The sequence below is a fragment of the Desmodus rotundus genome, chromosome 2 (genome assembly GCF_022682495.2).
Source record: "Desmodus rotundus isolate HL8 chromosome 2, HLdesRot8A.1, whole genome shotgun sequence".
NCBI lineage: Eukaryota > Metazoa > Chordata > Mammalia > Chiroptera > Phyllostomidae > Desmodus > Desmodus rotundus.
In genome coordinates, this window is record NC_071388.1 from 190,285,601 (window position 1) to 190,310,134 (window position 24,534).

The window sequence follows — 24,534 nt, forward strand, 5'->3', positions numbered from 1 at the left end:
TGATTTCAGCTAAGCTTTTAGAATCTTTTATATAAGGAATGGGTTTGGAGAACCTAAAGAAGCAAATATCACTAGGAACCGATAACAGCTCGCACAAAAAACCTAGACTGTTCTCATTTCTTTCTGTATGAGTCAGGGTCCTGGAAGGAAACAGACAGCACCTACAACCAGAGGGTAATTGAGAGTGTTTATACAAGGGACTCTTCCCAAGAGCCTGGAAGCAGAGACAGGGATCGCCTCCAGGGATAGTGAACAACTACACAGATCTGGTACCACCCAACACAGGACTGTCTACATAATTTGAGGGACTAAGGCAAACATGAAAATGCAAAGCACTTTATTCAAAAATTATTAAGAATTTCAAGACAGGGACAGCAGAGTGTTCAGTCAAGCATGGGGCCCCATATGACCGCATAGCCTGCCAGCCCACTGTAGCCATCCTTGACCCTTAGGTTTCAAGGGGCAAAGAGGAAAACATGTACAAGAACTTGGAGCAAGCCGTGTGTCTTTAGCTTGAAGAGGAGCCTATTGGAGAGACATTGAGGCCTTTGGTAGAAGAACTAAGCCACTTATACTAAGCCATTGATTATCTGTGGCTGTGAAGAGAGGGATCTGGGGAAATATATACCTTAATCTCATTCTTCTCCTGCCCTTCCACAATCTCCTGCCCATACAGAACAATGGAAGCCTGTTAATACAGAGCATGAGGACAGCTTCCATGGCACAAAGCAGGGTCAAGAGTAGATTGGCAGAGGCGACCCTGCATTCCCCTGTGAACCTACCATGCTGTTCAACCTGTGAAACGGGTAACCCTAATCTACAAGGACTTCAGGAAGGTCCTTGAAACAATATGTCACAGATAAATATGTGGATCAATAATAAACAACTAAATATATCCAAAGCCTACTGAAAACTAGATAACCATAAACCTAGAGGTGTTTGTGTACCACAGTGGCTTCTCTCTGTCCCATCCAGGTTAGCATTTTTACTACTGACTTGCAGATTTGAAGAAATACTATCAAAGCACAGTTTACAGATTGCTGAGTGGGTCAGTGACTAACCAGGACGAGAGAATTGGGATCTATAAAGACCTTGCAGGCTGTAGCAATGGGATAAAAAGACCTTGGCCAGCTGGAACAATGAAATAAATCAAACAGTAATAAATCTTGGGATTTGCACTCAAGTTCAAAAAGCCAGTGGCACAGGCTTTGGGACAGGGAACACAATACTAATGACTCAGGCATTTTAGTGGAAGGCAAAGTCAAAGTAAGTCTCGAGTGTGGTGGATCATCCAGAAAAGCAGATTAGGTTTTAGACAGCATTAACTGAACAAAGGAGGTGATAATCCAAACCTGGGATTGTGTTGATCAAACCACACCTAATACTGGATTTATTTTTAATGCTCTATGTGACTTGTGATATACACTGAGAAGAGTGGTTAGGATACGAAAAGAGACTTATGAAGTATGACAAAAGGTAATCTGGTTTTCATAATTGATGCAAATGACAATTTGAACGTGATAGTTTTGAGATTACTGCTCAGTCAGCAGACAAAAGAACAGCAAAGGACATAGATGACATCCAAGATATATGTGAGGGACTGTGGGCAACTCTTGCCTCAGTTCCTCCCTCTGAATTTGCAGTTCAGAATCCACCAGGACAGAGGACTCCAGAAGCAAAAGCTCACTGCCTTTGGGAAGATAAGAGGGTCATTTTTTCCACAGAAATCCACTTGACCACATACAGAAACTTGCTAGGCCTGTGTGAAGACAGAGCCATGCACTAACACAGAATAGAAATTATTTCTTAGTAGTAGTAATTGAAGAAATTGTTAGCCTAAAATAAGAGACCATTCAGGACAGTAATAGTATGAAATTGTATCCAAATATAGTAAAGACTACCATATAGAAGAATTATTACCATTATCTTTTGCTAGCTCAGAGAATAAAGCAGGATCATTTAAAAGAAAGTCAGCCAGTAGTTTTTAATGGTCCAATTTTCTGAGGACAACATGGGAAACACAAAGTTCCCCATAACTAAACATGAATGACATAATGACATAGTCTAGAGGACTCTTGAGCAGACCTGTGTTTTACGCAATTCCAGCATTTAAAGTAGGTATTTAAAGTAGGTTTTCAATATCACCAAAGCTGAGCTTCCATAGTTCATTCTGTCCTCCACTCAATAAGAATTTATCGAGTACCAGCCGCGTAGCCAATATGGTACTAAGACTGAGGATACAAAAGCAAATACAAACACACCATTTCCTCATGGAACTTAAATCCTGATGAGCTAGGTGGATAATAAACAAATAATTAGTAAAATGTCAGGCAGTAGCAGTAAAAGTTGTAAAGGAAAACAGAGTAAGGAGCTCCTGCGATGCGGGATAGGAAAGGAGATACAGACACAGGTCAGGAAAGGCCACTCCCGCCAATGCGCTCATCTCTTTATCACACTAAACGTCTCTAAATCCTCCAACTGGTGAAATTAACTGTGCCAGATCACATGCTTATTTCCCCAATATCAATATAATGCATAGCGGAACAAGCACAATTCTCTATTTCCTCTTGCTCCTGGCAACACTGAAGTTACAGGAAAAATTTATTTTAAATAAAAATTAGCAGTGCTAGAAAACAAAAAGGTGATTCTGAGGACAGGTTAAGAAAATGCTAGAAGAGAAAACATACCCAGGGTCTAATCATTAGAGAAACCATGGCAGGGAACTATGGCCTCAAATACCCTGAGTAAAGGGGAGAAGGGGCTGGTTTTCCATCGGATCTTCAAAGGTTCTCCGTGCTCAGAATCAACAATTACAAAAAGAAAGATTAGACTGTACAAAAATGTCACAGTCATGAAAGAAACGCACTGGAAAAGCATCAGCAGGAAGTGGATCTCGAGAAAGTTAGATGGAAGCCGGAAGTAAAGGTTGTAGTTTTGGTTGAATAGAATTCATTGACATGGTCTAACGCAAGACTTACATTCAATGTTACGCCCATCTCATCCTTTCCTGCTTATTATCAGCAAAGCTATTATTATTAGGATACCATTGAAGTAAATGGTAGTATATCCATTCAATGAAATACCACTCAGCCATTTCAAGGAATGAGCTATATATATCTATTACCGAACCTCTCACCTCCTGCCTCGGGGCTTTTCTGTTGTTGATGGATTGTCAGCAGTGAGGGAACCCATTTGGTTCTCACATGCTGGCAATCTGGAACTGTAGGGGGAATGAATGCCCTATGCAGTGAATATACTTTTCACATATGGGAGGTACGAGCTGATAGATACATTTTTCTTCCTCCATTGCAGAGAGGAACTGTCCTGAGATGAAGCAGTTTATGCAGACCTTGGAAAGATGAACCCCCGAGATCACACTATCAGTTGTAACAGACCCCCAGGGGCCAGCCCAGGAAGACACACCATCATACTTGCTCTCCTTTCTGCCCTGACTCACTCCTGCTTCTCTGGGATTGTACTTACTCATAAATTAGCACATGGGCTTTTTCTTTCAGCTCGTTTTCTAGGGCACTTTATCCAAGGTTGATATTTGTTAGATAATGTTTCATGAAAAAGTAAGTTATAGAACACTATGAAGAGTGAAAAAATTTATGAAACAGAATGTGTAAATATATATATACATTTAAACATATTGTTTGTAAAAGTATAAATGAGGTCTGAATGAATATGCACCCACCTTTTGAGAATGTGTAGGAGTAAAGAAAAGACTTTGAATATTTATTTATACTTCTCTATTTAAGTTTTTAAAGTCACCTATTACAGTGACATTCAACTGGTATGTTGCAAGAATTTCTAAACATGTAATACCTGACTATTGAGTCAGGGACACTGACCTCTTCTCCCTACAACAGCCAACACGGTAGCCGTCTGGTGTGAATGCCCTGTCTTGACCCACAAATATATATAGGTCATATAATACAGTAGCATCTTCTTGGTCCCATTGCATAATAAGGTTGTGTTTTATTGGTTAATTCTTGGTACCAGGAATCCTTATTTACAATTATAGGCACCTGATTTTTTAGAAAGTCAATTTGAAGCAAAAAGGGTAGGTAATTACTACTATTATTTTTGGTAAATCAAAATTATACCTATGTTTTGTCAGATTGGCAAAAACTATATCTTTTTGATGAGCCACAGAATTTTAGTAGTTAATGTGTGCCATGAGAGGAAAAAGATTGAAAATCACTAACCTATTATATTTGTAATTTTAAAGGATACGAGAAAAAATGTTATAAAATAAGCTAATATGGTAGTAAAATACTTTAAATTGAACATATTGCAGATTTTTATATTAATAAAGAATAAATTTTAGGCACAAGAAATAAAGCATGTGAAGAAACCGTCATATTGGAAAATGAGGTAAAGTAAGCATTCACGTCCCTTCTTATCTGTGTTAACATTCGGCGGTCCTACATGGCGCAAAACACAGCGCACAGCGATGTCTTTCACAGGTTGTGCTTACGCACCACAAAAGCCAATGCAACCCTGCCAATTAACTGATCATTTTAAAAGTCAATGTAAATAAACAAGTAGATGAAAGTATTCTTAAAAAAATTAACTGGCTAACTGTCTTTATTTCACTTGTGTTCTAACAACAGAGCCAAGCTCTTTATCTTTGTAAAAAATAAAAAATTAGCTCCTTCAGAAAAAATTGAAATTGATCTCTTCCCTCTATTTTATTAAAAAATTGTTTCCTATAATGAATATATGGGCATATACAAACTACAATGATATCCTAATAAATATAATACTTCTTTGGCTATCCACACGTGTGTTTAAGACACAGCACAGAGGTGTCTTTAAGATACCATCATTACTTGTTTAAAACCTTTTTTCTTCATGTTAGGCTAGGAGTGGGAAGTCTCCCCCAGCAAAGGGCAGCATGTCCATGAAACAACAGAGTATTAACAGAAGGTGACTGTATGCAAGTTATTCTAAATCGACCTTAGTTCCATTACTTATTATCTTCCAAATGCAATATGCAAACTAATTTATTTTCATAAAATAACAAACAAAATTTCAGGTAATTCTTATATGCACTATTGAATAATTCCTATTTGCTTTTTTGTCATTAAGAACAAACAATTGATTTCAGGGGGCCAAAAGTAAATTGCTAAACCACTATAAACAACACTTTTGTTTGCAGTGAAGGTAAGAGACTTTGAAGACTTCACTGATAAATTTGTGAAATACAAAATGAAATTACCAAACCAATTTATTTATACCTAGTTTTTTTTTAATTTTTTATTTATGAGGGGAAGGGAGGAAGAAAGGGAAACATCGATGTGTTGTTGCCTCTCATGAGCCCCCTACTGGGGACCTGGCCTGCAACCCAGGCATGTGCCCTGACTGGAATCGAACCAGCAACCCTTTGGTTCACAGGCCAGCACTCAATCCACTGAGGCATACCAGCCAGGGCATACCTAGTTTTTTTAAATTAATATAAAAACATAGAGAAAGTAAGTAAAAGTGAAAGAATATGAATTTTCCTTTGATATACAGATAAGCATAATTCTTGATAATACTCATGCATGCCTTTTTATGAATTTTATGATTTCATGAATTTATATTTATGTGCATAACTAAAAATAATTACAGCGGCTCTAAAATAAGCTATTTCATTCAAAGGTTTTTCATGACTGATAAATATAACTATAACAGGGACATTTAAAAGGGGATTGCTTATTTATCTGTTTAAAATAGATTAAAAATTGGTCCAGGAAGTTTGCATCTCAGACCAAGGACAGAAAGAGAGACAGCAGGGTTTATTCAGCAGAAAGCCCACATCCTAATCAAGGATAGAGAGGCTGAGGTTGCACAGGCTCGGGCTCACATCCATGCCTAAAGATGAAGGGGGGGTGTTGCTGCATGATATAGCTGGAAGCAATATCCATATCCAAAGGAGAAGGAGTCAAGGGTTTATACAACCAGAAAGGTCGTACCCAGGCTATTCGTATCTATATCCTACAGAAGTCAGTCAATTGGCCATTGATGGTGGGAATGGTTGTAAAATGAGCCTCTCTGAAAACGGTCCGGGCATTTCTTAAAGCACTACCTTTGCGACCATTATACGACCTAACAATCACAGTTCTAGGCTTATCCCAAAGAAATGAAAACCTAGGGGTTCTCACACAAACCTGTGCTAAAATGTTCCCAGCGGCGAGATTTCTAACAGCCAAACACAGGAGACAACCCCGACAATGACAGAATGGCTACACTGGCTGTGGGACATCCATACCATAGAACAGCACTCAGCAAATAAAAAGGGAATGCAGTATCGGCCCATTTGTGCTCCCGGGAAACTCACCTCCCAATGCAGAACAGTGGTTGGAGTTTATAAAGTGCATGCTGGATGAATCCCCAGAGAACCTGGATGAATCTCCAAAGAATGATGTTGACAGGGAAAAGTCATTTCCCTAGGGTTATATACCGTACAATTCCCACTTAGATAGAATTCCAAAAATGCCAGAATTCTGGAAACAGGGAACAGCTTAGCTGTTGCCTGGCATTAGGTGAATGGGGAAACGAGTGAGGTGATGTAGTGAGGAAGCGGCACAGGAAGTGGCATGTATATTGTATATGTTGAGGTCAACATCCTGGTTGTGACGCTGTATTATAGTTTTCCAAGAGGTTATCCACGGGGGAAGTGGGTAAACAGCACATGGGAATCTCGCGGTATTATTTCTTATAAGTGAATGAGAATCCACGATGAGACAGCAATAAGTGGTTTAAGTAAAAGAAAAAAAAATGGTTGAAACATGGGCTATTCGCATAGTACCCTACCAATCACAGCTTGGAAATCCTGGCTATAGATCAGTTCCCAATAGCGTTCTGCTTCTGGAGCTGGCCATCTCTCCCAGTGGGGTCATTCCCCAAATGCCACGAGTATTAGGAGGTGGCTCATAAGAACCAAGATAGCAATGAAGAAATTCTTAAGCAGCAGTGGGAATGCATACAGACACCAAGAGCCAGGACAAAGAGTAGCATCCCAGATGAGATAGCGGTAACACAAAAGCAGACAGTAAGCCGGATGCACCCAGCAGTACAAGCTAATAGCGTCCAAGACTAAGGAACTTGAAAGAATGCACTGATACATTGAAACATTGAGAGGGAGCGCTTGCCCCTCACTCCAGAGGGGCAGGTTGCTGGTAGGGTTCTGCACCTCCACTCCGCCAGGTGGAGCTTGGTCCTGCGCAAGGGCCTCCGCGGTTCAGAGGTCACGCACGCCCAGGGCCCGAATCAGCTTCGGCGTCGGAGATCTTGGGACCCTGCCCGCGCCTCCATTTCCTCTCCTCGCAGCTCAGACCCCGCGCAAGGCAGAACTCCCACCCAGCCTCACACCGTCAGCTGTCCTCTTTCCAGGGCGCTTTTGCCCCACCCCTGAGCGCTCTTCTGACCAGCCCTGAGGAAAGACGCCCGCCCTGCCTTCAGCCACCATGGCCCACCTGCGTGCCCGCGAAGTCCAGCAGCTGCTGCACAACAAGTTCGTGGTAGTCATGGGGGACTCGGTCCAGAGGGCCGTATACAAGGACTTGGTGATCCTGCTGCAGAAGGACTGCCTGCTCTCCACCAGTCAGCTGAAGGCCAAGGGTGAGCTGACTTTCGAGGGGGACATCCTGCTGGAGGGTGGACGGTGGGGCCGCATGCACAATGGCACCCACTACCGCGAGGTCCGCCAGTTCCGCTCGGGCCACCATCTGGTGCGTTTCTACTTCCTCACCCGAGCGTACTCCTCGTACCTCGTGGAAGTGCTGGAAGAGCTGCGTCGGGGCGAGCACGCCCCGGACGTGGTCATCATGAATTCCTGCCTCTGGGACCTCTCGAGGTACGGCCAGGATTTCCGGAGAGGCTACCGCGAGGATTTGGAGAGCCTGTTCGGGCACCTGGGCGAGGTGCTGCCTGCGTCCTGCCTCCTAGTCTGGCACACGGCCATGCCGGTGGCCGAGGTCGTCTCGGGTGGCTTCCTCCTACCTGAGCACCAGCTCCGGGGCGCCCACCTGCGGGAAGACGTGATTGAGGCCAACTTCTACAGTTCTGTTGAAGCCAGCAGGCACGGCTTCGACGTGCTAGACCTACATTTCCACTTCCGCCATGCGGGGCAGCACCGGCATCGAGACGGCGTGCACTGGGACGAGCGCGCGCACCGCCATCTCTCCCAGCTGCTACTGGCACACGTGGCCGATGCCTGGGGGGTGGACCTACCATGCCGCTACCCCGTGAGCAGATGGATCAGGGATGGTTCCCCCAATGGAAGTGCAGCTCCAGTAGGAAGGAGGCGGCACCGGGACAGCAGAGATGACTCAGGCGGACAAGCCTTGTCTAGGCCCCCACCCAGGTCCTCGTGGGTCCGCGGCCCAGGGCAATTTTCTGCACCCATTGCCCAGTCTCGATCTCTGTCCCGCCACTACGGCCGAGACACCTTTGTGACCTCCCGCCGATCTTTTCGGCCCCGGCAATTCTACAATGACCTTTCAACGATTCAGGTGGAATATATCAGCGAAGCAAATTCGGGGATTGGCCACGAGCAGCATGTCGGCCCCATCCGTAGAGTTTCTATCCAGTACCAGAGCAGAGCGCCTCCTCCGTACCCACTCCAGAACCCCAGCAGGCCCCGCAGATACCGGCGTGGGCGCACCCACAGGCAAGATCCCTACGGCGAGACTGAGACCTAGGTCCTTTCACAGCACAGCCAGTGGGCTGGACAGACTGCCAGACTTCTCTCTCTCAGGCTTAGTCTTCAGCAACCCTGCCATAGTGAGGGCTCCTTAGGCTTCTTACTCTAACCAGGGAATAGCCTCACACACTCTTCTTCGCTGGAGCCTCCACAGCAGCTCCTGGTGAGGAGGCAAGAACCCAGACCACCACACCATTCTCCTCTTAGCGTTAGTGCAGAAGCGAACTCTAAATGAAAAAGTGTACACACACACACACACACACAGGGTTGTCTTACCTGAATATGTCTTCGAATAGTAAGTATTCTCTGCATAGATGGTCGTCCTTAAAAAACAAAAAGTAAAAATTTTGATCCTTAAAATTTACCAAAACATTTCTTTTAAGACTACGATATCACCATTAGTCTTTATATACATTGATAGAACTTAATCCTCAAAGTTTTCACCAGAAGTTGTTTTGCAGATTCTTTAAATTTATCAGCACTTCAACATAACATTTTGGTATCCTTGAAAAAAAGGGTTCCATTCACTAATCAAAGATTGTTCTTCTGTTAGAAATCTCTACTCTCAAACTCCTAGCACATTTTTAAAAACAGGCTTAAATTTTTTTAGTGCAATTTTAGATGTACAGCAAAATGGAGAGGAAAGTAAGAGAATCTCCATGTATTTCCCATACACAGACTCCCCCACCATCAATATCCCACACAAAGATGGTACTTGTGTTATTTTCAGTAAAACTACAGTGTACCGCATTATCACCCAGAGTCCTTTTTTAGGTTTAGATTTCACTTTCGGTTTTGTGCATTCCATGGGTTGTATATGTGATATGTATCCAACATTAGAGTATCATACAGAATTGTTTCACTGCCATAAAATTCCTCTTTTCTTCCTCTCTGTTCATCCCCTGCCCGACCTCTGGCAACCGCCCATCCATCATAGTCTTCCCTAAAATTGCCTTTTCTAGAATGTTATATAGTTGGAATTATACAGTAAGTAGCCTTTTCAGATGGGCTTTATTTTTACTTAGTAGTGTGCATTTAGTATTCTCTCGTGCCTTTTTATGGCTTAATAGCTCATTTTGTTTTAATGCTGAATACCGTTCCATCATCTGGATGTAACACTGTTTATCTGTTCACCTACTGAGGAATATCTCAGTTGTTTCCCAGTTTGGATAATTATGAATAAAACAGCTTTAAACATTCATGTGCAGGTTTTTGTGTGGACAAAACATGTGGACATGTTTGTGACTCCTTTGGGTAAATACCAAGGAAGGTGATTGTTGGATTGTATGGTAAGAGTATTTTTAGTTTTGTAAGAAATTGCTAAACTGTCTTCCAAAGTGACTGCCCCGTTCTTCATTCCCATCAGCAGTGTGTGAGAGTTTCTATTGTTCCACATGCCAGGCAGCATTCAGTGTTGTCAGTGTGTTGGATTTTCCCATTCTAATAGGTATGTGGGGGTATCTCATTGTTCTTTCAATCCGCGATTCCCTAGCGACGGGATATGGGCACCTTTTCAGGTCTGTATTTGCCATCTGTGTATCTCCTTGGATGAGGTGTCTGTTCACATCTTTAGGCCATTTTTAATCAGTTGTTTGTTTACTTATTGTTGAGTCTTAAGGGTTCTTCATATATTTTGGATAACAGTATTTTATTATATGTGTCTTTTAGAAATAATTTCCCCCCCACCCCCTGTCTGTGGCTTGCCTTCTCATTCTCTTGACAGGGTGTTTTACAGAGCAGAAGTTTTTAATCTTAATGAAGTCCAATGTATCAGTTGTTTTATTCATGGGTTGTGCCTTTCGTGTTGTATCTAAAAAGTTATCACCAAACCCATGATCATATAAAATTTCAGGGATGTCCACCCCATGGCCCACGGGTCACATGTGGCCCAGGATGGCTATGAATGTGGCCCAACACAAAATTGTAAATTTACTTAAACATTTTTTTTTTTTTTACTCATCAGTTTTCATTAGCGTTTGTGTCAACTCTTCTTCTTTCAGTGTGGCCCAGAGACTCCAAAAGCTTGGACATCCCTGGTAAATTTTCTATGTTATTTCTAGGAAGTTTTGGCTTGTTGTTTGTTTTTTGTTTTTTTTTTGTTTTGCATTTTACATTTAAGCACATGATCCGGTTTGAGTTAATATTTATGAACGGTGTAAAGTCTGTCTGGATTCATTTGTTTGCATGTGGATGCCCATTTGATCTAGCATCATTTGTTGCCTAAAGTCAGGTACTGTCAGTCCTCCAACTTTTGTTCTTCTCCTTCAATATTATATCGGTTCTTCTAGGTCCTTTGCCTCTCCAGATGTATTTTCTCCTTCAATATTATATCGGTTCTTCTAGGTCCTTTGCCTCTCCAGATGTATTTTGGAAGGAGTCTGTGAATAGCCACAAATAGCTTGCTGTGATATTCATTGGGATTGCACTGAATATGGAGATCAGGTTGGGAAGAATTGACATTGGCAATTTTGAGTCTGCTGATAAACGTGGAGTATCTCTCCATGTATTTAGTTCTTTGACTTCATTCATCAGAATTTTATAGTTTTCTTTCTTTAGATCTTGTACATATTTTGTTAGCTTGACACTTGTTTCTTTTATACTTGTCTCTTTTTATACTTCTTAAAAATAGTTGTTCATTGCTGGTATATAGAAAAGCAGTAGATGGATATGTGTTTACCTTGTATCATGCATCTTTGATGTAATCACTTACTGCTTCCAGGAATATTTTTACTGATTTTCTCAGATTTTCTACATAGATAGCCATGTCTTCTGCTAACAAGTACAATTCTATTTCTTTATCCCCAATGTGAATACCGTCTATATTTTTTTTTCTTGTCTTGTTGCATTCTCTAGGTCTTCCAGTATACTGTTGTAAAGCAGTGGTGAGAGGGGACATTCTTTCCTTCCTCCTGAGTAGTGAGAAAGCTTGTCATTTCACCATTAAGTAAAATGTTAACTGTAGGTTTTTGCATATGTTGTTTATTCAAGTTGAGGATGTCCCCCAATTTCTGGTTGGCTAATTTTATCATAAGTGGGGGTTGGTTTAAGCATGTGACTTTTCTTCTGTGGCTTGTTGATGTGGTGGATTACATTAATATGATTTTTGGATGTCAAGCTGTCTTTGCATATCTGATAGGGATACCACTTGGTCATGGTACATCACTTTTTGGACATGATTTACTTATATTCTGTTGAAGATAATGTCATCTATATTTTTGAAAGATACTGGTCTCTAATATTATTTCATATAATGTCTTTGTTTTGGTATTAAGTTAATGCTGGGCTCATAGAATGAGTATGGAAGAATTCCCTCTGCTTCTATCTTCCCGAAGAAATTGTAGAGAATTTGTTATCATTTCTTCCATAAATGTTTGGTAGAATTTACAGTGAACTCATCTGGGCCTTGTGCTTTCTATTTAAAGAAGGGAAGGTATTAATTATTGATTCAGTTTCTTTAATAACTATATGTCTATTCAGATTGTTTCTTTTTGTATGAGCTTTGTCATATTTTGCCTTTCAAATAATTGGTCCATTTCATCTGCATTAACAAATTTGCGGGCACTGGAGTTGTTCATAATGTTCTTTAATTATTATTAATTATTATTTTAATGGCCACGAGATCTGCAGATGTCCCCTCTCTTATTTTTGATATGTGTGTCCTCTCTATTTTTTTCTCTTAGTTTCCCTGGCTAGTATTGATTTTTTAAACAAACCAGCTTATGATTTTTCTCTATGGATTTTCTGCTTTCAATTTATTTGGTTTCTTCTCTAGATTTTTTTTCTTCAGCTTACTTTAGATTTAATTTTATCTAGTTCTCCAAAGTGGAAGCTTAGACTACTGATTTTAGATGTTCCTTCTTTCCTAATTGTTGCAATCAATGCTATAAATTTCCCTTTAAGCACTATTTTGCTACATTCCACAAATTTTAATGAGTTATATATTCTTTTTAGTTGAAATATTTTTAATTTATCTTGCAATTTCTCCTTTCACTCCCACATTAGTTAAAAATGTATTGTTTAATCTCCAAGTATTTGGGGATTTTCCATCTATCCTGCTGTTCCTGATGTCTAGAATAATTGCATTTTAGTATGAGAGCAGACATTGTGTGTTACCATTCTTTATAATTTGTTATGTGTTCTATAGCCCAAATTGTGGTTTAGCTTGGCGAGTGTCCCATGGGAGCTTGAGAAGAATGTTTATCCTGTTCTTCTTGGATAAAGTATTCCATAGCTGTCATTTATATTCAGTGGTTTGATGATGCTGTGGAGTTCAGCTATGTCCTTACAAGTTTTCTGCCTGCTGGGTGTGTCCATTAGTGATAGAAAGTGTTGAAGTCTACAACTATAATAGTAGACTCATCTGTTTTCTCATTGTACTTCTATCAGTTTATGTATGCCTCATATATTTTGACATTCTTTCGTTAGCTGAATACATAGTAAGGATTGTTAATGTCTTCATAGGGAATTAGCCCTTTATCATTACGGAATATCCTTTATTCCTGATAATTTCCCTTGTTTTGACATGTGCTTTCTTTGATTAGTGTTAGTGTGATATATCTTTTCTGTCTCTTTACTTTTGATCTACATGTGTCCTTATATTTAAAATGAGTTTCTTGTATATCACATGTAGTTGGGTTTCTGATCCAATCTGACAATCTCTGTCTTTTAATTGGTGTATTTAGACTATTGACATCAAACATGATTATGGTGTAAATAGATTAATATGTATCATATTAGTAATTGTTTCCATTTGTGGTCCTTGTTCTTTGTTCCTATTTTTGTCTTCCTCTCGTGTTATTTTTTTTCAAACATTTTCAGTTTATTTGATGACAGCATAAAGATGTGTTTCCAATTTCGGGTACCTCATATTTAGCAAAATTAACAAAATATTATTTATAATTAAATAAAATTATACAGTCCCCATTCCTAGGATATAAATTATTTATGATATATTTTTACTCAGAAAATCTTATTATGAATTAATCAGGTAATAGTAAAAACATACATTTTTCCCTATTTAGTTTCTTTTTTTTTAATTTTTATTGTTACTCAGTTACAGTTGTCTGCATTTTCTCCCCATCGCTCCACCCCACCCCAGCCAAACCCACCTCCCTCCCTCACCTCCACCCATAATCAACAAAAGAAAAAAGCAAACAAAATATAACCAGAGACATTGAAATTAAGAACAATCGAACAATCTTGTGTTATTTTAATTGAACATTTTGTGGGATCATATTTTTCTTCTTTCTTAGCATATCAATTATTACTTTCATTTTTACATTAAATGACTGCTCTAAAATTTCCAGTATGCATTATAACTTTTCCAAGTTTACTTTCAAATAACACTGCTTCATGGATAGTGCAAGGTTATCCATACATCAAACACATTGTTGTTTTTATTATTGTGAACAGATTGTTATCTGTTTAACCAATCAGGAATAAAACACTGAAAGTTTTAGTTTACTTTAGCTTATTCCTTCTCTAATGCTCTCCTTTATATAGATTGAGTTCTGACGTCATTTCCTCTTCTCTGAAAAACTAACATTTCTTGCAAAGTAAATCTGCTGGCAGCAAATTCCCTCAATTTTTGTTTATCTGAGAAAATGTGTCTCCTTCATTTTGATGGATAATTCCATGGGTACAGAATTCTAGGTGTTTTTTTTTCTCTCGACACTTTCGATATTTCACTTCACTCTCTTCTTGTTTCTATGACTTACAAAAAGTTTGATATAATGCTTATCCTTGATATTCCATAGGGAAGGTGTCTCCTTTAGCTTCTTTCAAGAGTTTTTATTTATCTTTGATGATCTACAGTTTAAATGTGATACACCTACATGGAGATTTTTCCCTTTTCACATTTATCCTGCCCGATGTTCTCCGCGTTCGCTGGACCCAGGGTTTAGTTTCTGCCATTAGTTTGGGGAAGTTGACGGTCTTTATGGGGTCAAATTTTTTTTGTTTCTTTCTTTTGTTCTTCTCCTCTGGTATTCCCACTATATTTACATCTCTTGCATTTGTCCCACAGTTCTTGGGACAAATGAAATGAAATGGGATATCATTTCTTTTCAGCCTCTTTTCTCTTTGCTTTTTAGTTCTGGAATTTCTATTGACATATCCTTAAGCTCACTGAGTCTTCCCTCAGCTGTGTCAGGCTACTAATAAGCCCATCAAACGCGGTCTTTATTTCAGTTACAGCATTTTTTATTTCTAAAATTTGTTTCATTCTTTCTTAGAAACTGTCTCTGCTTACATTAACCGTCTGTTCTTACATGTTGTCTGCTTTTTCCTTTAAAGGCCTTAGCATATTAATCATAGTTGTTTTAAATTCCCAGTCTCATAATTACAGCATCCCTACCATATCTGAGTCTGTTTCTGGTGCTTTCTCTGTCTCTTTGAACTGTGATTTTTGCCTTTTAATATGCTTGTATTTTTTTTTTTTATTGAAACCTAGAAATGATATACTGGTTAAAGGAACTGTGATAAACAAGCCTTTACTGACCCGGGCAGGGTGGGGCAGGAGGAGGAAGCCTTCTATAGGACCATAATTAGGTCTCAGGATTTCAAGCCCCTAGACTATGACCTGCATAAATGCTTTTCATCCCACTCCCCACCTTAGATGGGACAGGATGACTAGAGGGGGCTGGAGTGGGATCCTTGCCTTCTGTCAAGTTGGTTAGCCACTGAAATATCCCAGTAGATGAGGCTTTGGTAAAGTAGTTTCTCTTGGGGGCAGGCCTGTGAAGGACACAGAGCCCTGGCATACTTCAAATAGCTACATTTCTTCCCTCTGCTGGGATCATGAGAAGACTTTTCCGTCATCTTCACTGTAAGAACCCAGCAGGGCTCCTGGAGGTAAAACTCACAAAAGTGTTGGGGCTCCCCAAAGACTGGGCTCTCCAGGAGATTTTAGCTTTCAGATTTGTTCCTACTGAGCTTCCAGCAAATTTTCAATTACAGTTTAGGTTTTCCTACCCTCGTACTGGTTCCCACATAGGTTCTGCTTGTGGGTTTGTGTTTCAGGAAGTTGTCATTCTCTGTATCTGCCTCTCTCTCCAATTTGGGGGACAGCAGTTTGCCCTGTGACCTCAATTCCCTGACAGAGCCCAGGAGGGTTGTCGATTTTCAGTTTGTTCAGCTTTTTGCCTGTCAGAATGAAATGATAACTTCCAAATTCCTTATGCCCTGGACCAGAAACCAGAAGTCTTGTCTAGCATATTTTGAAATGGCCCAGAGAACTGAGGCATATCGCAGTGTAACCTAGAACACTCACCAAATAATTTCTCAGAGTCTTCTTGTGTTTTTTTTTTTTTTAACACTATCTCCTTCATTTATATTTTATGTATTTTTTAAACTTTTGGTTTGGAAGTATTGATATACTTCCCCAGCAACTATCCTTGGTTAGAATTTTACTACTGATTACCCTTGCTGGAAATACTGCCCCCTATGTGTTGTGGCAAATAGATTTACAGCAGCTGGCCCTCAGTCTCTTTCTGTGCATCCTTTCTCCAGTGAAGTGTGGTCATCAGCTTGGGCTAGAAGCCCTTCTGCCAGGCCCTGTTGCAAAGTAAAGACAAAGGGAACATCATCACACGTTCAGCTTTATTACATGAACAGGAAATTAAAAGCAACGTTTCCACCACATTCCCTCAACAGTCAATGCCATGGAGTGTCAGTAATGAAAAAGGAAGAGTAACACATTGTGATGTAGAGTGTTTTCAGGGAATTTGGTTAGTCCCTAAAAATAAATGTGGTTGAATATTCCCTCCCTGCTCTGTTTATGCTGTGGCCCCTTATGTCTCGCTTGTCATCACTCTCTGTAGCAAGTTACTTTGAAGAAAGTTTCATTCTCTTCCTATCCCTTGTTAGACTCTCCCCATATTTTCATAGGCCCGTAAACTTGCTAATACATACCCATGGCACAGACTAAAGACCATCTCAATGCACCGTGCATCACAGTGCACCCATCAGTCCACCACGTGTGGAGAAAAGGCTGTGGCCCTCCAACCTCTGGACTGGGGGGTGTGCTTCTGCTTCAAGTCACTGCATCTGTCAAGCCTTCTTTATCTGAGAGTCTAACAGCCTTTGAGTGCACAGTGCTCTATCACTTACATAAGTGATTATGTAATAGGGTTATATTGATCTTTCTGGTGTTAGCTCCAAAGTGGCTGGCATCAAAAGCCAGTGAGGCAGCCAGTTTGAGCAGCGCGGGTCATTTACAAACTTCAGGATGAAACGCCGCAGGATGCCAGGGAAAACGTTTTTGTTTTTCCAGAGGGAACCATAGTTCATGAAGTGTGGTTAACGTCCCGTATTTGTGTACCCTTAAAATCATTTTATAACCACACTGAGTGCCTCTGAACATTAAATATATTTTATAAGTAGTTGGTTAACTAGCTGTTGTGTGCTTTAAATAGTAAATAAAATGGAAAGGCACTAAACAGTGACTATATTTCATAGAGTAAGATGCTTTTTCAGCCACTCAATAATTCTCAATGTTAAGAAAAATTGATTTTCTAACTGCTGAGTGCCTCTAAAAATTAGCATCTTATCTTCCTACAGGGGATGCTTTTCAGTTAGCCTTTTTTCTTTCAGCTTTTGATTTAATGATGTCTAAGGTTCTCTTCTTTCTAAAAACTTCTGTAGGTTCTGTTGGACTATTCTTCCACTCGTATGTCATTTATAGAGTAAAATATAAAAGAGAAAAAAGTTCCATCTTGCCTTTTGAATGTTCACTTCAAAGGAAATAGTTTTTCACTCACTGACTGTACCTTATCTGCCCACAAGAGCAGGACTACATGGGGAGACCTAGGACAGTCACATGGAACTTGAGTACTAATTTCCAGGCACCTCCACGTGCATCTGAACAATGGATGCATTTTGCATTTGTGAAACCCCAATGAGGGAAAGGAGTTCCCTAAGAAGTGATAATAGTCACATATCTTCATGGCACATTAAATCTTTCTCCCAGTTTTTTTATAAACTCTGGCTTTTCAGAAAATCAAACTATAAATGCTAAGGCCTTCCAGACAGTTATAATAATCTCATAGCATCACAAAAATTGAAAACTAAAGTAATCAAACCTTCCACAGTTGCAAGAAACAGCATTAAAGAAGAGTCAACTCCTAGTGCTTAAATCACAACCAGCTGGGTGACTGCTGGGATGCCACAGAGTGTCCTTGAATGGTCCATGGTAACCTTGTCAATGGAACCTCATCAGTAAAGTGCATGGTTTGAGCTAGAGTCGTGCAGTCTGGGCTTCTGGACAATCTCCATGAGCTTCTTAGATCTAGTAACTTTAAAATGTCTTCTAGCCCCTCGTTACACGTGTCTCAAGTGTGCTTACCAGCTCCACAGCAGGAGGTGGCTGTCATGATAAGCTTCACACTTCCTGGGACATGTGCTTACACCTAGAAAGAATGAAAGGAATAAGTAAAATTCTTCTCAGATGCACCCTCAGAATTCCTACTACTGTCACTGGAAACTCTGGGAGCAGATGAGGACAGGTTTCTGACTCAGGGCCAAACCCAGGGATGAGCTGGCACTGAGTTATCCATGTTAGACTGATGTGGTCTCCTGTTTCATAGGCTTGAGCAAAGATGTGACCAAGAACAAAACCCTCCCGGGGACTGTAAGCTGTCTGGCGTGAGGGTGTTATCTGAGTCACCATTATATCCCTAGCTTCTAGCCAATAGTAGTTTCTCAGTAAACATTTGTGGAGCTGAACTGAATCCCTTAAGTGAATGCAGCCTACCAGACAGACGTGTAAAATGTCTCAAATGGACAATCGCAGATGACTCGAGATCCCTCAGTATAAGCTCGCTCTATTCAATAGTGTTAACAGGAGAAACATGAAAACCATAATTGTTCAAAGAGAGAATCAGTTTGCTGATTGGATTTAACCCAGAAATTGCTTTTTCAGTCAAAAAGCAGGATAAGGTCTCATCCCTCACCTCAAACTCATATGCCCCAAAATACAGAAGAAACAGAGAATGCAGATCTGAATGTTATAATATGCAGTCTCACCTTATTACCGAAGCAAGCAGTAGTAATTAGCATTAAGTGATGGTGTTCTCTGTGCCAGCTATTGTTCTAAGAGCTCTGTGTGTATTTTCTAATTTAAATCTCACTCCAGACCTGTTAGGTAGACATTGTTATTACCATTTCATAGATGAAGAAGAAGAAGCACCACTGTTTTTGAAGAACCTCAAAGCCTGGGTAATTCAGAAGGCAGATGACTGAATCTATAGACATAATCACTCGAGATAGCTCTGTATTTAAAATTGGAACTTCTAGTAGTCAGTCAACATTCAAATAAGAATATTCTCCAATTAATGTACAACTCCATGATGTGAGAAAGTATCATAGAAAAGAACAATATGAAACACAGGAAATGAGTCAGCAAACCAGAAGTTAAAAGTGATGCGGCCAGGAAAAGAAACAATCACCATAGCCACAACTGGAGAAAGATTGTATCTGTCCCCTTGGGTATGATCTCAGTGAGTACAGTCCCAGTGAACAGGGTCTGTGTATATTCAGACCTTCAGTGCATTAGAAAAAGAAAGGCCAGCTGTTATTATGCAAAAGAACATTTCTCACCCCGCCCTGGCTGGCCCTAGGCAAAACTGTTGACTCTGATGGAGTAATCAGCTTATGTTTCAGATGTGGGTACAAACTGTGATGCTGTTACCAACTGGTCATGTAACCTTGGACAAGGACACTGAACCTCTCCAAGTCTCAGTTTCCCTCAGGCAGTAAATGCAGGCCTTGGGCTCCACAAACTTAAAGGCTCCTTCTAACCCTGAAAGTCCATGTCTTGGACAGTTGGTGTATCTTGCTGTCCTGCTGCATCCTATTTCTGTATTCCTTGGATCCTGTGTCTGACCTACCTCTGACCCAATGCATCTGCTCCTTTTTTGTCTCCTTTTAGTTCCCCTCCTCCTTTTGAAACATGTATCAGCCAGGGTTCCAGCAGGAAACCTATGGCACAGTCAGACAAAGATGATTTAGTGAAAGGACTAAGAACACAGGTGTAGGGAAGGTGTAGAGAAGATATAGCACAATTCCCTAGATAACAGAGCAGGTAGGAGCCAAAAGGAGAGAGATGTGCAGAGAAAGCCACTTTGAGAAAAACGGTGACTTTGGAATCAAGGAAACAGATAACCAAAACTCATACTTCTGATATCCTACTAGGGCTCCACACGTGCTGAACCGAACAAGACCCAGGACTAAAGGAATGTTGTTGCTACGGTTCCCATGGCTTAATCACAAAGGGCACCCCACGGGGCAGAGTGTAGAAAATGCATCGGGAGGGCAGATGGGAGATCTACAGCAGTCTCGTTGTTGAGAAAGGCCCTACTATTGACCCATCTATTATTATATTTCAGGATAAATTATGTCAATGTGAGGACAATGTCACATACACCTTTTAGTCCTTTCTTAAAAATAGATAATGCACATACATAAAAAATAAATAGAAGAAGTAAACAACTTCAGAGAGAATAAAAGCCTTTTCAGTAAAATGTAAGTTTGCCTTCCCTACCTCACCCCTAGTGTCCAGCCTGTCCTTTTCACTCCCACACCTAGTCTGCTCCCATCACATCTAGAGCCTTTCTGAAAAGCAGAGAAACCCTCTGGGGAGACCTCCATGGCAACACCATCCCAGGCAGACACAGACGTTACCTGGCTAAGCCCGGCGGGATTTCACTGATGCCCTCTGAGCCCCCACTCACATGCAGCTCAGAGCCCGCCTGATGTGTCGTCCACGGCATCCGGACAGAGGTCTGAAGAGCAAATGTGCCTACCGGGTACATTTCCCTTTTTCCTTTTAACTGGGGAATGCGAGCTCAAATTTAGATTGGGGGATAACAGGTGACTAAACAAGAAGAGAAGCGTGAACGTGACTTCGGAGCCGTCTACTCACTGTTAGCTAGTGTGATCTACTTCACTTAAGTAGGAGACCAGCTCTGATTCTCGTGTTCACTGTTTAGTAGGAAAGCTTTGTCGGAGCCTGCAATGTGTCAGGCACCGATCTAGGCTCCAAGTTAGTGGAAAAGATCTCTACAAACATCATTACTGGCCAGACTAACAAACAAATATGAAGCACTGATAAGTGCTGTGGAGAAATGTAGGCTAAGGGGCTTAGGGAAAGATGGGGGAGTGTGGTTATAGCAGCTGATCATGGAAGGCATTGCAGAAATTATATTTATCACAGAGCTGAAGAAGGTGAAGGACCAAGCCATACATGTATCTGGGGAAAAGTGTGAAATACTCAGTTTGGAGGTAAATGTATATGGTCATATGCAATGAGTAGTAGGCAGTAGAAGTATTGAGTTGGAGAATCGGTAGCTGATTAGCTCCCTGGAGCCTGGAGTTACAGCCCTAGCTTTGTAGGCCCTGGTATCAGTTTTTATTAAAAGGGAGATGAAAAACATGGGGAAATGATAGGATGTCATTCAAAGGACCATTCTGTGGCTGGGTTGAGAACAGAGAGGAAGCAGGATACAGTGAGACGATTGCAACTCCAAACTTCTTTTCAAGGTTTGGGCAAGGAGGAGTTGACGGAGGCGGTGAGGAAAGATTGGTTTGGTACATGTTTGGGGGTTAAAGCCTCCGGCTTTGCTGCTAGATTGGATGCAAGGTGGGAGGAAAAGGGAGGAGGCAAGAATGACTTCAGATTTTTGCACAAGCAACTGGAATATTAATTAAGTGATTACAGTATTACCATTGGTTCTCTTTCTTCAACATAATCCACAGGTGGCAAACTTAAGGCCCACGGGCTGAGTCTAGCCCTCCACCTCGTTTTATTGGGCCCAGCACCGAGCTCCTTGCCCCTAGTTAAGGAGTAGTTATATTTATACAGTCCTAAAACTACATTTGGCCATTTGAAGGCAACATCAAGGCTGATGTGACCCCCGGTGAAAATGAGTTTGACACCCCTGAATAATCTGTTAAACTTGCAGGGTGGTGCCGGCACCATACAACTTATTAGTGCACACAGAAAAGAAAAGTAATTCTTCCTAAATTATACAGGGGTGGGCAAAAGTAGGAGTGGGCCCAACTTACAGTTGTGAGTACACAAAAAATGGTTACTCTCCTTATTAATTATTGTATTATCCTCCATCTGAACAACTGTAAACCTACTTTTGTCCACCCCTGTAATTACCTCTTACTTCCTAAGAGGTGTGTAAGTCATTGAAAGTATTAAAACCTAAATAAAGCCAAATTGTTGGAATAGAAATAAAGACATGAACAGATAGGACTGGAAGAAATAAAAACCTAGGAAATAGCCCTTATTTTTTGTCACTGAAAGAACAAGCTAAATTACTTGAGTGAGAACTTCAAATCAGGAGAGATGTCTCCTTAGATGCCCCACTGGAATTTTAAGTTATTTAAGCCCCACCTCACAAACTCAGAATTAACACAGTTTGCTAAAGGAGGCCAGCAGCTGCCCAAGGGTCATCAGGGACAAACAGTTCAGAGTGGGAGGACAAGATCATTCTCCAAACTTGGATCCTAAAGACTACTGAATCATCCACTTCTCCAGCCTAAAATCCAGACTCTGTCCTGCCAACCCCCCACTCATCTGCTGAGTCCCACTCCTAGGTCAAGTGCCCTGCCCTTTTCCCCAAAGCCTTTCCCAACTGGAAAGGAAGGCTTATTTTAAACCTGAAGGTTTATGTTTTTCTCCCAGCTGTTTCTCCCTCAAGTTCATACCTTTGCTGAGCTGAGACGACTCTGTGTTCTGGATGACCCCTTTCTACTTCCCAGGAACCTTTGGGCTAGTTCCTAATACGGTATGGGAGGAAGCAGCCTACCTCTCTTGTCCCCACTTAAAGGAATGTGTGAGAGTCATGTCCTTTGAGCCATTGCCCTGACACCTAATGTTTTCATAAGGGATTAATAAACGGTCAGGTTCAACCAGACTTCCACACTACTCATGGGCATCCTCAGAAATTCTTGTTTAGGCACTGAACCAGACTAACATTATTTGCATTGAATCCTTAATAATGTGAGCATAGGATTTGCTGAAGCCCTAGGAGTGTCTCCAGGGAGAGGCTCAGAAAACACTACATAATGTCATCTATCCTGTAAGATCTGCAGAACTGGAATTAGAATAATGGAAATGCCTTAGTGTCCAGCATCCATACCCAACTTCCCCCAGACCTGGTCTAAAAACCTCGATTTGATGACAGAGTTAAAAACTGTAAAGGAAGAAAACGAGCTAAGCAGTTTTGGCTGCCTGGGGACACTAGTGAGGAAATCAGTAAATCTTTCTATTGCAGAGTCCTTAGACCCTTTCCATGGAATCAACATCAGAAGAGCCAAGAGAAGCAAGGCAGCCAGGCATAACCATTCCTGAAATAAAAGTCAGCAAATGGAAACACAATAATCTACTGTCACCCTCCCATACATATACTTGGACCAGTTTGTGAGAATAAGGGGACACCTAACATCCTCCTCATACTGAGTCACAGACACTGGCACGGGACTACCTCTGAAACGAGTCTCCAGAGCTGTCTTCTGACATCTATACAACATTTTGACATAGGTAGTCCCTTAAAAATAATTTTTATTGATCACTTATGTCCCAAGGACTATATGATGTCTTTACATAGAGGTCATGGGAACTTTAGGGAGTGCCCTTGTTTCCCTTAGCATATACACTGCTAATCCACAGTAGACTTTCCTTCACCTAATTCTAAACCTCTGCTTATCCACATTGTTCTTCAGATATTTAGGAGTAACAACAGGAGGTGAGCGGAAAGTTCAGAATGTGCCCCATTCAAATGCAAATAACTTGGAGAGACAACATAGCCTAGAGTTTCAGTTCTAAATTCATATTCTAGTCTTATTTATTAATAATTACAGGTTTGCTATTGCCTCTTAAATAGTTAAATTAATTTAGATCTTGTCCCCATTCTGTAGCTTAGACTGAATCAGAACATTTGGCTGAGTCCCGTGAAGTGTTCCTATCCAGTTGTATAGGGCAGGCTCCAACTTCTACTCAACAGCTCTTATAACTGGGAAACACCTGGGTGGGGCTAAAAGCCTGTAAGAACCCCAAAATTGAGGGTGTAACAGAGACACTCCTCCCCCCGCCCCATCTCTGATGTTTGAGCTGTCAAATGATGATTCTTGAAGATTCCAATTATGCCTCTCATTCAAGGTCAGAAACTGTGCTTCACTCTTCTTTGTAACCCTATACCCAGCCTGGGGCCTGGCATGCAGAAGGTGCTCAGCCATGCTGGGGGAGGTTGGGGGAGGTAGGAAAGGAAAAAAAGACACATGGTTAAGCACAAGACGAGACCACAGAATGTGGTTTTGACTATGTATTTCCCTGGGCTACCTTCTCTTTTTAATCTCAATGTGATTTGTACATCTTTTATTATTTAATTTTATATCCCATTAATTTTTTCTCTAATGGGAATAAACTATGAGAACAGGATTTCTGTTTTTCTTCTTTTTTTCCATGCGTACTCCATGGCAGGAAGCACAGGGGTAGCAAAGGCTTTAAAATATTTATGATTTGATGATTTACTTGCAACTAATACTTTCCCATATTGAATTCAAAATGAAATTAAGGAAAAATTTTAATGTAAAATATTTTCTAAATTAATCCATATATAGATGCTTTTCTTTTGGCTTCAATTTTAAAAATCATCTTCAGATTCTGCATCATCATGTCTATTGATAAATGTTTCTATATTCTTTTATTATTTTGTAACAATTCTTTCTTCTTAAATCTTTTACTGTTGACACTATTAGAGATGTCTCCTATTCTCCCCCTGCTGGGCCCCCTTCACGCAGCCCCTGCCTCCCCCCGTTGGCCCTCACCACAC

The 24,534-nt window shown here is 40.8% G+C and overlaps 1 protein-coding gene and 1 long non-coding RNA gene across 2 annotated transcripts; one reads left to right on the forward strand and one right to left on the reverse strand.

Moving 5' to 3' along the window:
* The first annotated feature begins 7,457 nt into the window (after positions 1–7,457).
* Positions 7,458–8,693, forward strand: LOC112307934 (PC-esterase domain-containing protein 1B-like). Its single transcript, XM_024564105.2, has one exon. The coding sequence runs from the start codon at positions 7,458–7,460 to the stop codon at positions 8,691–8,693; it is 1,236 nt and encodes a 411-aa protein (XP_024419873.2).
* Positions 8,694–13,910: 5,217 nt separating this feature from the next.
* Positions 13,911–22,607, reverse strand: LOC123480136 (uncharacterized). Its single transcript, XR_006656020.2, has 3 exons — positions 22,409–22,607; positions 18,039–18,102; positions 13,911–16,249 (listed from the first exon to the last, which is right to left on the reverse strand). It is a non-coding gene; the product is annotated as an uncharacterized lncRNA (long non-coding RNA).
* Positions 22,608–24,534: the final 1,927 nt, after the last annotated feature.